Source organism: Musa acuminata, chromosome BXJ3-6, assembly GCF_036884655.1.
Source record: "Musa acuminata AAA Group cultivar baxijiao chromosome BXJ3-6, Cavendish_Baxijiao_AAA, whole genome shotgun sequence".
Classification (NCBI taxonomy): Eukaryota; Viridiplantae; Streptophyta; class Magnoliopsida; order Zingiberales; family Musaceae; genus Musa; species Musa acuminata.
In genome coordinates, this window is record NC_088354.1 from 18,123,951 (window position 1) to 18,136,825 (window position 12,875).

At 36.1% G+C, this 12,875-nt stretch overlaps 1 protein-coding gene across 1 annotated transcript in view; it reads right to left on the reverse strand.

Moving 5' to 3' along the window:
• Positions 1-12,019: 12,019 nt before the first annotated feature.
• Positions 12,020-12,875, reverse strand: part of LOC135639453 (ubiquitin carboxyl-terminal hydrolase 5-like) — a 37,944-nt gene continuing 37,088 nt past the window's right edge. The window contains exon 13 of the mRNA XM_065153207.1: positions 12,020-12,457. Coding sequence (XP_065009279.1) covers positions 12,275-12,457 — 183 coding nt within the window. The 3' untranslated portion in view covers positions 12,020-12,274. The remainder of the gene's footprint in view (positions 12,458-12,875) is intronic.

The window sequence follows — 12,875 nt, forward strand, 5'->3', positions numbered from 1 at the left end:
TAGCAAACTAAACCAAAATTATTCAGCATGTTGCCACAACTTATGATATGCAAAATAACCCCTAACTAATCAAATTTACATAAATAAGATTAGTTCCACATCATAAGCTTCTATTGTGTAAGAATTCACCTCAAGTTTATATAATTGAGATATGGATCAATCTTGATGATAGAATATCCCAGCTAAACCAAAAACTCTAATATCAATCTGATGTAGGACAAGTAGTTGCGAATTTCTTTTTGATGATAGAGAGATAAAAAAAGAGAAAAAAGATATAATAACTTAAAAATAATAGAAAAGAACTTGGATGACTATCAAACTCACTTTGGCTTAAGCCTCAAATGAAGGCCTTGTATCTCCGCACAGACTCGCATGTAGAAAATGGAATCATACCATTTGAAACATAATTATGATCTCACGCCACTCATATATAAGATGAGAAAATAACATAATTTATTGATTCATATCTCATTCGTATATTACAATGTTGTAGCTCCTTTTTATAAACCTAGTACAAGAAAAGAAAAAAAATATATAAAAATAAAAAATTTATAATTACATCAAATCAAATATATGATTTGATCTTCCCTTTGAAGAAGGTAATATTGTTGATTGATATACTTTCATCCTCATAGATCAATATTCATAAAATCTTCCATCAGGATTTGAAATCTTTAATCATAATCATAATTTAATTTTTCTCAAATTCTTTCGGTATTTTCTTCTTCCATGAGTAAACTAGCAAAGTAGATTAGAATTATTTAGCATGTTGCCATGTGACAACTTATGATATGCAAAATAACCCTTAACTAATCAAATTTATTTAAATAAAAGATAAATAAGATTGATGTTGCATTACTTCTTCTAATACATCTCAACCCTCTTTCCCCTCTTTTGCAACCCTTGAGTAGTCCTCGAAGGCCCTTGTCTCTAAGGTTCAATTTGGTGTTATAATCAGAATGATGCCTCTCCTCCCCTTAGGTGAGAATTTTATCTGGTGGTCGGATTGACATTATGTGAAATATCTTTATTATTACTTTTTGTTTTAAGAAGATTAAATCTGCATCATCTAATATAATTATTTTTTAGGAGGCTAATCTCTCCAAATGGCGTTAGCCATAGCAGTTCAGTTAAGTAGGTTGATTTTTGAGACTAAGCTCTCCAAATGCCCTCAAGGTCCTCACCAAGAATCCTTGGTCCGTTAAAGGATAGCACTTTAACCTTTCTCCTTAGAGGAGATCTAACTTCAAACTCATACATAAGACTATCCATCCTACACCCGTATGGTTGCAATTGTTGGATGTTCCCTTTGAGTATTGAAATGATGAAATTTTATTTTTTATTGCATCTATCTTTGGTAGACTCCTTAAGGTCGATCCCTTCTTATTGTCCTTTGAGAGGGATAAATTTGTCAGAGTCTATGTTAAGGTTGATCTTTCGATGCCTTTGAAATAAGGTCTTTGGATTTTTAATCCTTCAAAGGGCTTTTTCAAAGTAGTTTCCTATAAAAATTTGTTAGTAATTTACTTCTGGCAGGTATGTTGAACATGTTAGACACGAGTCGGCACTAAGAGGGGAGAGGGGGTGAATTAGTGTAGCGGATAAAAACGTCGATTTCGAAAAATTCTTTCGTACGTCAAAAATCGATTTCGGAAAGTGTTTAACTTTAAAGCGTTTGCAAGAATGTAATGAGCAAATAAAGTAAGTAAATCAATTTGCAATATGAGAATTAAAAGCATAACAAGAATGCAAACTGATTTATAGTAGTTCGATCGTTGTGACCTATATTCACTCCATCGATTCCTCTTCCATTGAGGCCACTAGCATCCATTAACGATCTTTCTTTAAAAGGCGAAGATCAACCTCCTTGTTACAACCCTATTCTCCTTTTGCAAGCTCAGGAGAGAACATTTACAATACCTTTTTACAAAGCTCCCCTCATACTCTCCCTTAGAATGGTCTCTAAACTTTAAGAGGAGGGACTATATACTTTAAAAGGGTTTTCAACTCTAGAAACATAGAGTTTTTGTTTACTTTTCTTGCTTCTCCATGTAAGAATAGCTAGGGTATTTATAGAACCCAAATGACTTCAAAAATGGAGCCAAAATTTAAATCCCCCGAAATTTCAAGGTACGAGCGGTACCACCACCTGCAGTCTGACACTGGGTGGTACTACCGCCCAGTCTGGTGATACCATTGCCTAGAAGACTGTGTCTAGGCGGTACTACCACCTAGATTGATGGTACCATCGCTTGATATAGTCTCGGAGATTGTGCCATGATAGTTTCACTTGTTTGGTAACTGTTTGGGCCTTTCTCTTGGCCCAACACAACCCAAACTTAGGCCCAACTATCCCCTAATTAGGTTGACCCGATTTTAATCCTAATTATATGCTAATTATTAATTTTAAGATATTTACTAAACTAAACAAAGTTTGTAAGTCTATGTTTCTTCCAGCGAGCTTTTGACGATCTTTTGGTGAACTTCCGATGATCTCTCGATAATGTTTCGGCAAACTCCCGGCAAGCTTCTGGACTTCACGACGTCCAATCTTCTGATATGTTTGCTCCAGCCCAACATGATTCTTCCTGTTTCAATTGTCTCACCTTGATCGAAGCTTCTTATGTCGCTCAAAACGTATATCAAATCATAAACACTATCAATTTGTTTCATCATTAAAATCTGAGATCCAACAATCTCTCTCTTTTTTATGATGATAACCAATTGATGATGGAGTTTAAACAAACTCTCAGAGTTTAACCAAACTCCCCCTATCAATATGTCATATTGATAGAACTCTTTGATTCAAAAATCCAAGCAACATGTTATCATAAACTTATGCATAACATCATACTTCTCCCCCTTTGTCATCAACAAAAACGAGAAGTACAACTTTCAAGTGTTTAAGATATAATATCAAACATTGCATTTATCATCATGTAATTTATAAGCTAAAAAATATAACAAATGTTACATTATATTAGAACATGCAACTAGCAGATTTTATATCACTTTACAACATGCATAATCACCAAATCATTATTAATTTTAAAGATGTGCATGATTACAAATTTTGCAAGTTTGTATTTTTACTTCTTAAGATAGGCAAGCTAGCAATTTTTGGTGATGTTCAAGATAGTAAACTCTTTCATCTCTTTTGAGAAGTGCAACTTTTGTTTCCTTTGCAAAGTGCAAGCTAGCAAAATTTTACATTATTTTACAATATGCAAAATAGCAATTTGGCAAGTGTTACTTTTCTTTAAAGTATGAAGGCTAGCAAGTTTTTGAAAAATAATGCAAGATAACAAGCTAGCAAGATACAATGCTTTCCATGAAGTAAGCTAACAAGTTTTGCATTATGCAAGCTAGTGAGTTTTTTTTTTGTAAACTTCTTTACACCTTTTGATATATGCAAGATAGTGTGACTTTGTATCTACTTGAAACGTGCAAGCTAGCATTTTTTACGTTTCTAGCAATTCTTTCTCCATATATCATCATGCAAGCTAGTAATATTTCTCCCCCTTTGTCATTGTCAAGAAGAAGGGAAGAATACAAAATTATAATTCTTTTCCCTTTACATCAATTTTTAAACCATGACAAAGGTAAAGTATCATTCTTATTTTTGTGCTTCATTAAAACATGCACAATTTCAAAACCTTATATTTTATTTTTCATGCATGATACCAAAAATAAATCATCACTATGGGCATATCATATATGATACTCAAGCATTTATCATTTTAGCAACAAATCATAGTATTGCATGCATCATTCCGAGTTATAAATATTTCACATCATGATGGTATCAATTTGTCAAATTACATCCTACTATGCATGATCATAACTTCTTCCCCTTTTATTATTATAAACAAGAAAGAAGAAGGGAAGAACATAATGGTGTAAAATATTTTAATCATTATAAGGCATACAAGTCATAAATACAAAGAAATTATGTCATGAAAGATAAGACCATTTGAATACCAAAAGACATGATTCATATAGTAAATCTCTTCTTTAAATAAAATACTAAGAAAAAAATCATAAGAGTACAAAGAAGAGATCTTGATTCAAAAAATCTCAAGTAATTCCTAGAAACCAAGATCATGATTTTGATAAAACTCATTCAAATTCAAATCATCAAAATCATCAAAATCTCAACATTTCTTTCAAGAGATTTAAAATGGCATAAATAATTTTATTGGTCTCTTAGTGAAAAATCGATAAGATAGAGAAATTTTTTTTTTTTTTAAGAAATTCCTCCTTTTGTTTCAACTTATTGATTGATTTCATGCATGCATGTTCTTTTCTTTCAAATCCATGCATTATTCATTAACACCAAAAAAGAACTTTCAAAAGATCGCAAAAATTATCATGCATAAGTTCGAAATATAAACTCGTTAAGCATGTTTTCAAATCATCATTACATTTTCATTAAGACAATAAGCATGGTTTCGTTGAACATAATGTTGAATGATTCTTAAAGATATCTAAATTTATTTAGTTTTAATTTGTGTAATTGATTTTATATTAGTATGCCCAAATATTTGTTCTTATGTCAAAACCATGTATCATGTTTAGGATCGAAAAGTAAATTTCGTCATAAAAACCATCAAGATCAAAAAAGTATAACACATTAAACATAAGGCTTCTTTAAATAAGAGATTTGATTCATCATTTTAATTCCAATGATAATATATTTTCCTTTTTATGTGTTTCATTTTAAGTGATTGATTTCATATAAGCATGATTTTTCTTTTATGTCATATCAAAAAATGCATCGTTTTTAAAATCAAAAAAGCAACTTTTATTACAGTACAAACCGATAAGCCATAAATCACAAAAATCATCATGCATAATTAAATATAAAATCATCAAGCATGATACTTATATTATTTCATTATTAAACCATTAAGCATGATTTCATTAAAAATAAAGTATTTTTTAATCATATTTAGATATCATCAATTTAGATACACATTATTTTTTTTTTTAACATACATAGGATTAATCATTAGATTTACATTTTATTATATTTTTATAAAATATGTAATTGTCATTATCATTTTCAAAATTACTAGAAAGATAAGCATGATCCTAAAACTTTCAACATTAAACATGCAATTTTAAAAAAAAAATTATATAATTTTTTAAACTAAATTAAAAATAACTCATGAAGAACATCAAGTAATTTCAAAGTAAACTAAGGGGATGTTGATTACCTTATTATAGAAAGCTATTAAGGCGTTGTTTGCTACGTCGCCTTTGTTGATTTTCTTCTCATCTTCGAAGGAGCTCGATTCATCCCAAAGTGCTTCCCTCTTCTTGCGTTCATAGCAAGTGGTTGCGTTTTTTTGTTTTTAAATTTTTGTTTCATAAACTTTTTAAATTTCATAGTGAGGAGTTCAAGTTCACCATCACTTGAGCTTTTGCTCGAGTGGTTTTCAATTGTTCTAAGTCTGAAATCCTTCTTGTTCTTTGGAAGATTATCCTCAAGTTCATTTTGTGCCACATTGGTCATTTCGTAGGTCATTAAAGATCCAATTAGTTCTTCAAGTGGAAGCTTGTTTAAATTCTTGGCCTCTTGAATGGCCGTTACTTTCGGATCCCAACTCTTTGGAAAGGATCTTAATATCTTGTTAACAAGTTCAAAATTTAAAAAATATTTGCCAAGAGCTTTTAAACTATTGACGACTTCCGTAAAGCGGGTGAATATGTCAACAATAGTTTCACTCGACTTCATTCAAAACAACTTGAAATTATACATCAAAAGATTAATCTTGGAAACTTTTAATCTGCTAGTGCCTTCGTGTGTGGTTTCAAGAATATGCCAAATATCGAAAGTCATTTCGCAAGTAGAAACCCGATTGAATTCATTTTTATCTAAGGCGTAAAATAAGACATTCATAGCCTTTGCATTTAAAGAGAAAGTATTCTTCTCTAACTCATTCCAATTGTTCATTGGAAGAGAAGACTTTTGAAAACCAAATTCGACTATATGCCATAAATTTAAATCCAAAGAAAGCAAGAAAACTCTCATTCGAGTTTTCCAATATGTGTAGTCCATCCCATGAACATTGGAGGATGAATGAGAGAGTGACCCTCTTGAAAGTCAAAAAGAGTCATTTCTCTTGGGTGTTAAACCAAATGAGAAACGAACGTGGCTCTGATACCAACTGTGAGGAACGAGTCGGCACTAAGAGGGGGGGTTGAATTAGTGTAGCGAATAAAAATGTCGGTTTTGGAAAATTATTTAGTATGTCGAAAACCAATCTCGAAAAGTATTTAACTTTAAAGTATTTGCAAGAATGTAATGAGCAAATAAAGTAAGTAAATTGGTTCGGTCGTCATAACCTACATCCACTCCACCGATTCCTCTTCCGTCGAGGCCATCGGCATCCACTAACGATCTTCCTTTGATAGGCAAAGATCAACCTCCTTCTTACAACTCTATTCTCCTTTTGCACGCTCAGGAGAGAACCTTTACACCCCCTTTTTAAAAAGCTTCCCTCACACTCTCCCTTAGAATGGTCTCTAAATTTTAGGAGGAGGGATTCTATACTTTACAAGGGTTTTCAACTTTAGAAACATAGAGTTTTTATTCACTTTTCTTGCTTCTCCATGCAAAAATAGTTAGGGTATTTATAGACCCCAAATGGCTTCAAAAATGGAGCCAAAATTTAAATCCCCCAAAATATCAGGGTACGGGCGGTACCACCGCCTACAGTCTGATAATGGGCGATACCACCGCCCAATCTGACGGTACCAGTGCCTAGAAGATTGTGTCTAGGTGGTACCACCACCTGACATAGTCTCGGAGACTATGCCACGATGATTTCACCTGTTTGGTCACTGTTTGGGCCTTTCTCTTGTCCCAACACAGCCCAAACTTGGGCTCAACTATCCCTTAATTGGGTTGGCCCAATTCTAATCTCAATTATGTATTAACTATAAATTTTAAGATATTTACTAAGCTAAACAAAGTCCGTAAGTCTAGGTTTCTTTCGGTGAACTTTCGACGATCTTCCAGTGAACTTCCGATGATCTCTCGGCAATATTCCGGCAGACTCCCGGCAAGCTCCTAGACTTCACGACGATCTTCTTGGCGAGTTTCGATGAGCTTCTTTGGCAAGCTCTAGGACTTCTCTGTCAATTCCGACATAACTTCCGATGAACTCTCGAACTCCTTACAAAATTACGTTCTTGACTCTAAGACTTTATTTTGCTTTATGATTTGCTATCATAGTTAATTCTGCACATAAAACCCAACTCCGATCTAGACAATTATTACAAAGCTTGAATCATGTTGTCCGGCATGTCATTGGTTCATCGACGCTTCGTCTGATTCTTCGGCACATCGTCCTCTCTTGCGGCCTATTGCCCAATCGACCAGTTGACCTCCGCAACTCCAATATCCTTAGCGTCATATCTGCTCTTCTTTGCCTAATGCCCGAATTTATGACGTGAAGCCTTTTGCCGATACGTCGATCGATCCTCCGGTCCGACATCCAATCTTATGACATATTTGCTCCGGCCCAACATGATTCTTCCTACTTCAAGTGTCTCTCCTTGATCGATGCTTCCTGTGTCGTTCAAAACGTATATCAAATCATAAACATTATCACTTGATTTCATCATCAAAATCCGAGATTCAACAGAACATAGAACATCAATTTGTCCGACAAATGAGGCAAGATCGAATTCTAGCACTAGTGTGATATAGGATGGCTCTCTTGGAGGTGCAACCGCTAGTGCCATGGTTGGGAAACCCTTCCTTGCCAACAAGAACACCCAAATGGAGGATGCGTTTTTTGGACCTTGGATACATGTCCAGAAGAGAGCTCCTATCCGTCGATGTAGGACTAAGCCATTGATAGAGCCGAGGAAATCGATGGCTTATGGTAATGGGCATGTCCCATGAGATTTAGTTGGGGTTTCTGAGGAAGCTACTGAGGTGCACAGGTTTAAAGGGTGATGGGTTCCAAGGCAGGGGCGTTCGGCTCAAAGTCTCCTACTCTTGACTCGGTACAAGTGTTTGGAGGTTAGCTTCTTGTCCATAGAACCCCATCACAACTGTGCCCTCTCATACAATCGTGCTTGGTCATCCATATGGCACATCATATAATTTCTTATATCCTACTAATGGCTCTTCCTCGTTGAGGGCAATATAATCATTTCGATAATTGGCCCTTCCACTTTTTATGATGCTGCTTCGTGGGGAGGGTAAGTGGATCCCTTTCGTTTGTCCATTTATCCTCTTTGGACAATCCTGACCCTAATCCTCTTGCTTCCTCTTTTTCTCAACTAGTCTCCATGCGGAAGGGAGTCTTTACAACCCTAGATCAGGAAGGGGGAAGAGCTGCTGCCATTGAGATCAAGAGGGTTCATGACCTAAATTTGGAGATTGCCAACTCCACTCTCTTGAAGGACTTTCCCTTGTCCTGTTTGACTTTGAAGATGAACTTTAAGGCTATTGCCTCTAAGTCAAGTTTAAGATGAGCCACATTAAGAAGCAACATACTTTGACATGGGAAGCATTTCCGGCCTTGGTCCCTTTAGGGAACTCAAAGGGAAGCTCATCATCCTTTAATATATGTTCCTCATGAAGATCTTTAACTGGAACTGTAGAGGCCGTTGTAAGAGATTGATTAGGGATTTTATTCTTCATCACTACATCACTTTGATTTGCTATTTCGTAGAAAACCCACCAATCGATGCCACAAGCGAAGAGGATTGTAAGGATCATAGGCGATGTTTAGGAATGTTAGGTTATGGAGTCCTTTGACACTTCAAGTGACATTCTAATTGCGTGATGGTTTAGTATGTTCCTTGTTCAAATAATATCTAACAACTCTCAAGCTATTCATGTCGTGGATCATTTTTGCTCATCTCAACTTCCTCTGAGTGGATTAGGATTTTTCTAGTTTTTATTCCCAAATGTTAGAACCCTTCCTACATCAAGGACTTCCACTCGATCTCCTTGTGCAACGTGAACTATACAATATTGTCTAAAGCTTTAGTCAATCATCTTAAATCTCTATTGAATAATCTCATCTCTAAGGAGTAATCTGTCTTCATTGCCAACTACAGCATACATGATAACATACTTATGGCTCAGGAAATAGTGTACTCCATGCATTACTCTAGGAGCAAGAATCCATTCATCTTAGTTAAAATTGTCTTGGAGAAAACCTATGATAAGATTTCTTGGAATGTTGTTATTAATATGCTAGATTCTCTAAATGCCTCATTGGCTGGATTTACTCATGTGTCTCCTCCCCTACCTTTGAATGCTTACTCAATGGGAAGCCTTCCCATTCATCATAGTTAAAATTGGCTTGGAGAAAGCTTATGATAAGATTTCTTGGAATATTGTTGTTAATATGCTAGATTCTCTAAATGCCTCATTGGCTAGATTTACTCATGTGTCTCCTCTCCTACCTTTGAATGCTTACTCAATGGGAAGCCTTCCCATTCATCTTAGTTAAAATTGGCTTGGAGAAAGCTTATGATAAAATTTCTTGGAATGTTGTTATTAATAGGCTAGATTCTCTAAATGCCTCATTGGCTGGATTTACTCATGCATCTCCTCCCCTACCTTTGAATGCTTACTCAATAGGAAGCCTTCCCATTGGTTTAAGAGCGGTAGAGGTATCAAACAAAGGGACCAAATATCACCCTACTTGTTTGTCATTGTTTCTTAGCTATTATCCTTTCTCTTGAACTAGGCTTGTGATAGGAACCTGCTCACCCTATTTTGCTTCAAACGTACTTATAAATCGTGTCATCTTCTTTATACTGATAATATCCTTTTGTGCTTTCGTGCTAATAAGAAATCTTGTGACACTATCATCCAAATTCTTAGGTTTTATGAATCCTTAATTAATCTGAAGTTTAATAACCTCAAGTTTTCTATTTACTTTTCACGTAACACTCCTAATGATATTCGAAAGGAATTCTACAACCAATTTAAAGCAGAAACAGTTGTGCTTATAAATTGTAATGCTTAATGCTTTTCCTTGATTTTCTTTGAGTATATCCTGAATGCTTAACTCCAATCGTTTTAACTAATATATCAAAAAGTTTTTGTGACAAAAGAAGGATGGATCACTCTTCCTAAATAACATGGTGGCCTTGCAATTAGTTAGGGATATATCCATCACACCAAATTCACCCTCCAAACTAAACATATTGCTCAATATCTTAATAAGGAGGACTTAATCTAGGTTGATATGATGTTTGCCAAATATGATTAGATATCTCCTTGGAATGATAAGATTTGCACCAACATTAGTTGTTGGACTTAGAAACTACTGCATGCATCAATTTGAAATGTGACATTTTTAAATTTATTAATAATGATTCTTCCACGGATTTTATGCACGAGTTCTAGATTTTGGATATCCCTCTTTCACGTAAGCCCGCTTACCTTGATCCTACATTTGACTTTTCAGATTTACATGTTGGGTCTTTGATTTCTGATCGCTATTAGAATCTGGAGCTTTTGATTGATCGTTTAATTTGACCCTCGGTGGTGGATGAAATCTCATGGATCAATTTTCCTCTTGATCCTGAGGCAAGATGATGGCTAGTTATGGAGATTCGATAGTCATGCTAAGGCTATTGCTTAATATACCATTAAAGATTTGTAACGAGTCTATGGATTACTGGGATGGGTGGTGTTGGTAAACAAATGTGTTGTGGCTGATGAGTCAACACGGCTTGGTCCATGGGTCGATGTCGGGAGTCTTCTGTCGGCTGAGCTGGATGCCGAGGTAGGTCGGGCCCTCTCGACAGGGTGTTGATCGGCGTTCCTCAGTCCGGGCGCCGTTTGTGTTGAGCAGCGTCTTCTCCATCTCTAGGCTGGTATGTAGCTCGTCTTCGTACACTGGATGGTAATTCCCAGGTTGAGATGCTTGCGGCTCGATGGTGGCTGCTTTCCTACAAAAATGACCTTCATCGGGTGATTCCCGACTTTGGCCCCTCCGACGAGCAAGTCAGTAGTTGTTTTTTTCTTCTTTTTCCTCTCTCTCTGGTCGGATGTCGGCCGAAGGCTTTTATACTACTGTATGAGGGTCGATCGTACGCGGGTTTGGCATGGTGGTCAATCCTCGAGGGATGAGACGACCCTTTTGTGCAGCCGTCGTCCCAGGACGCGCGGAACTGTTCGAGCTTTCGAGACGAGACATACCAAACAACACCTTGGTACGGGTTCTGACTTGACGCGTGGTGGTGCTCCCCTTGCTGACTCGATTGTAGCGCGGCATGATTGTGATGTGTTTAGGACTCAAAATATACCTTATCAGGTGGCCATCTTTAGTTTTATCTCGGATTGAGATTTTTTTTTTTTTCGCTGAAAACTCCCCCACGTAACCTCCCGACATCTGTTAGGCTTGCTGCTATTAGAATGACCATCAACCCCGTATGTCCCATTTGTAATAACTATCCGAACACCGTGAAGCATCAATTTTTTGAATGTAGTCATGCATTAAAGATGTAAGAATTAGTTAAGTCAGAAGTTGGGACTGCCTCCTTCCCAATTTTGAATGTTGGAGTGATGGGAGGTAGTTCCTAGTGACAAACAACCTGGCATAGTGGTTGGCGGCTAGGCGTAGACGCTTCTTTGCTCTGAATGAAAGGGGGTTTTCTGCAACAAAGTGATACAGTTTTGGGCCACTCTTTGTTGCTCTATTCTATTCTATTCTATTCTATGATGATGTGTAACCAGCAAGAGGAAAATGATAGGATAGAGCGGATCCTTCATTGTCGGATGGACTCGATCTACTATGGGTTTCTTTAAACTTTACTGTGATGGCTCTTGGGATCGAAATCAGATAGTGGGGTTGCAGTTTCATCTCAAGTGACCTCGATGCTGCTTGTACCTTTTTTTTTATGATTCGACAATTTTGTATGACGATGGTCTTTTTGTATACCATTAAATCATAATAGATTCCTCTTTTCTTAGCAAAAAAGAAAAACAAAAGGATCAAACAATGGGCTTAACAGTCTTAAAGCACGGTAATGGTTTGAATGATACCAAGATTCTCATATTCTTTGTTTCTTCCGTTTGGTGTTTCACTCACAACGTTACAAATTGCCTCATTTCTCTGGATTACATAGGTAACGTCCAAAAAATTATAGAGCATAATTCTCCCCAAAATCCTGAGGCTGGAGCATCACGAAGATACTACGGAAACTGCCAGTCCTAAATAATCATACACGATCACATATATCATTGCTATTCGCTGTGGGAGCATTCTGTAGCATGCAAATACAATCATCTTTTACTAAAATTATGGTTCTTGTTTGCATATGGCTCGGCACCAATGTTTGTGGATGCATCTTCACCTTTAGTTCTTCTATAAAACAGCACATAAGCTGCAGCAGATTTAACATCTTCCTCGTTGATAGGTGAAATATGGCTATCATCAAAATTATACCACCTATTTTCATCCAGAAGCTGCATGAGAAAAACGAAATATCACATCCTTTGTTGTTCATTACACAGATTTGGAGAAAAAGCTAAAGCCGAGTAGACTAGTAGTAACAATCATGAACTTCGTGAAAATACACCGATAAGAAGCCATTTGATATTGTAGAATAATCACGTGTCAATCATAAACAACATCAGATTGCATAACTAAAGAAGAAAGTTGATGACGACAATCACAGAAAATATAATCACGTGTCAATCATAAACAACTTGAATGATGATAACGGTGAAAGCAGTATGCCTTTCCATGATGGCAAGAACAAGACACTATAGAGGCCAATGTTCCATTGGCCTGCATCTGTGATTTATTAATGTGCTCCAACGTACCATGACATCACTAGGCCATGATGTGCAGGGAATGTGGCTCATCACTAGCAAACTAAGT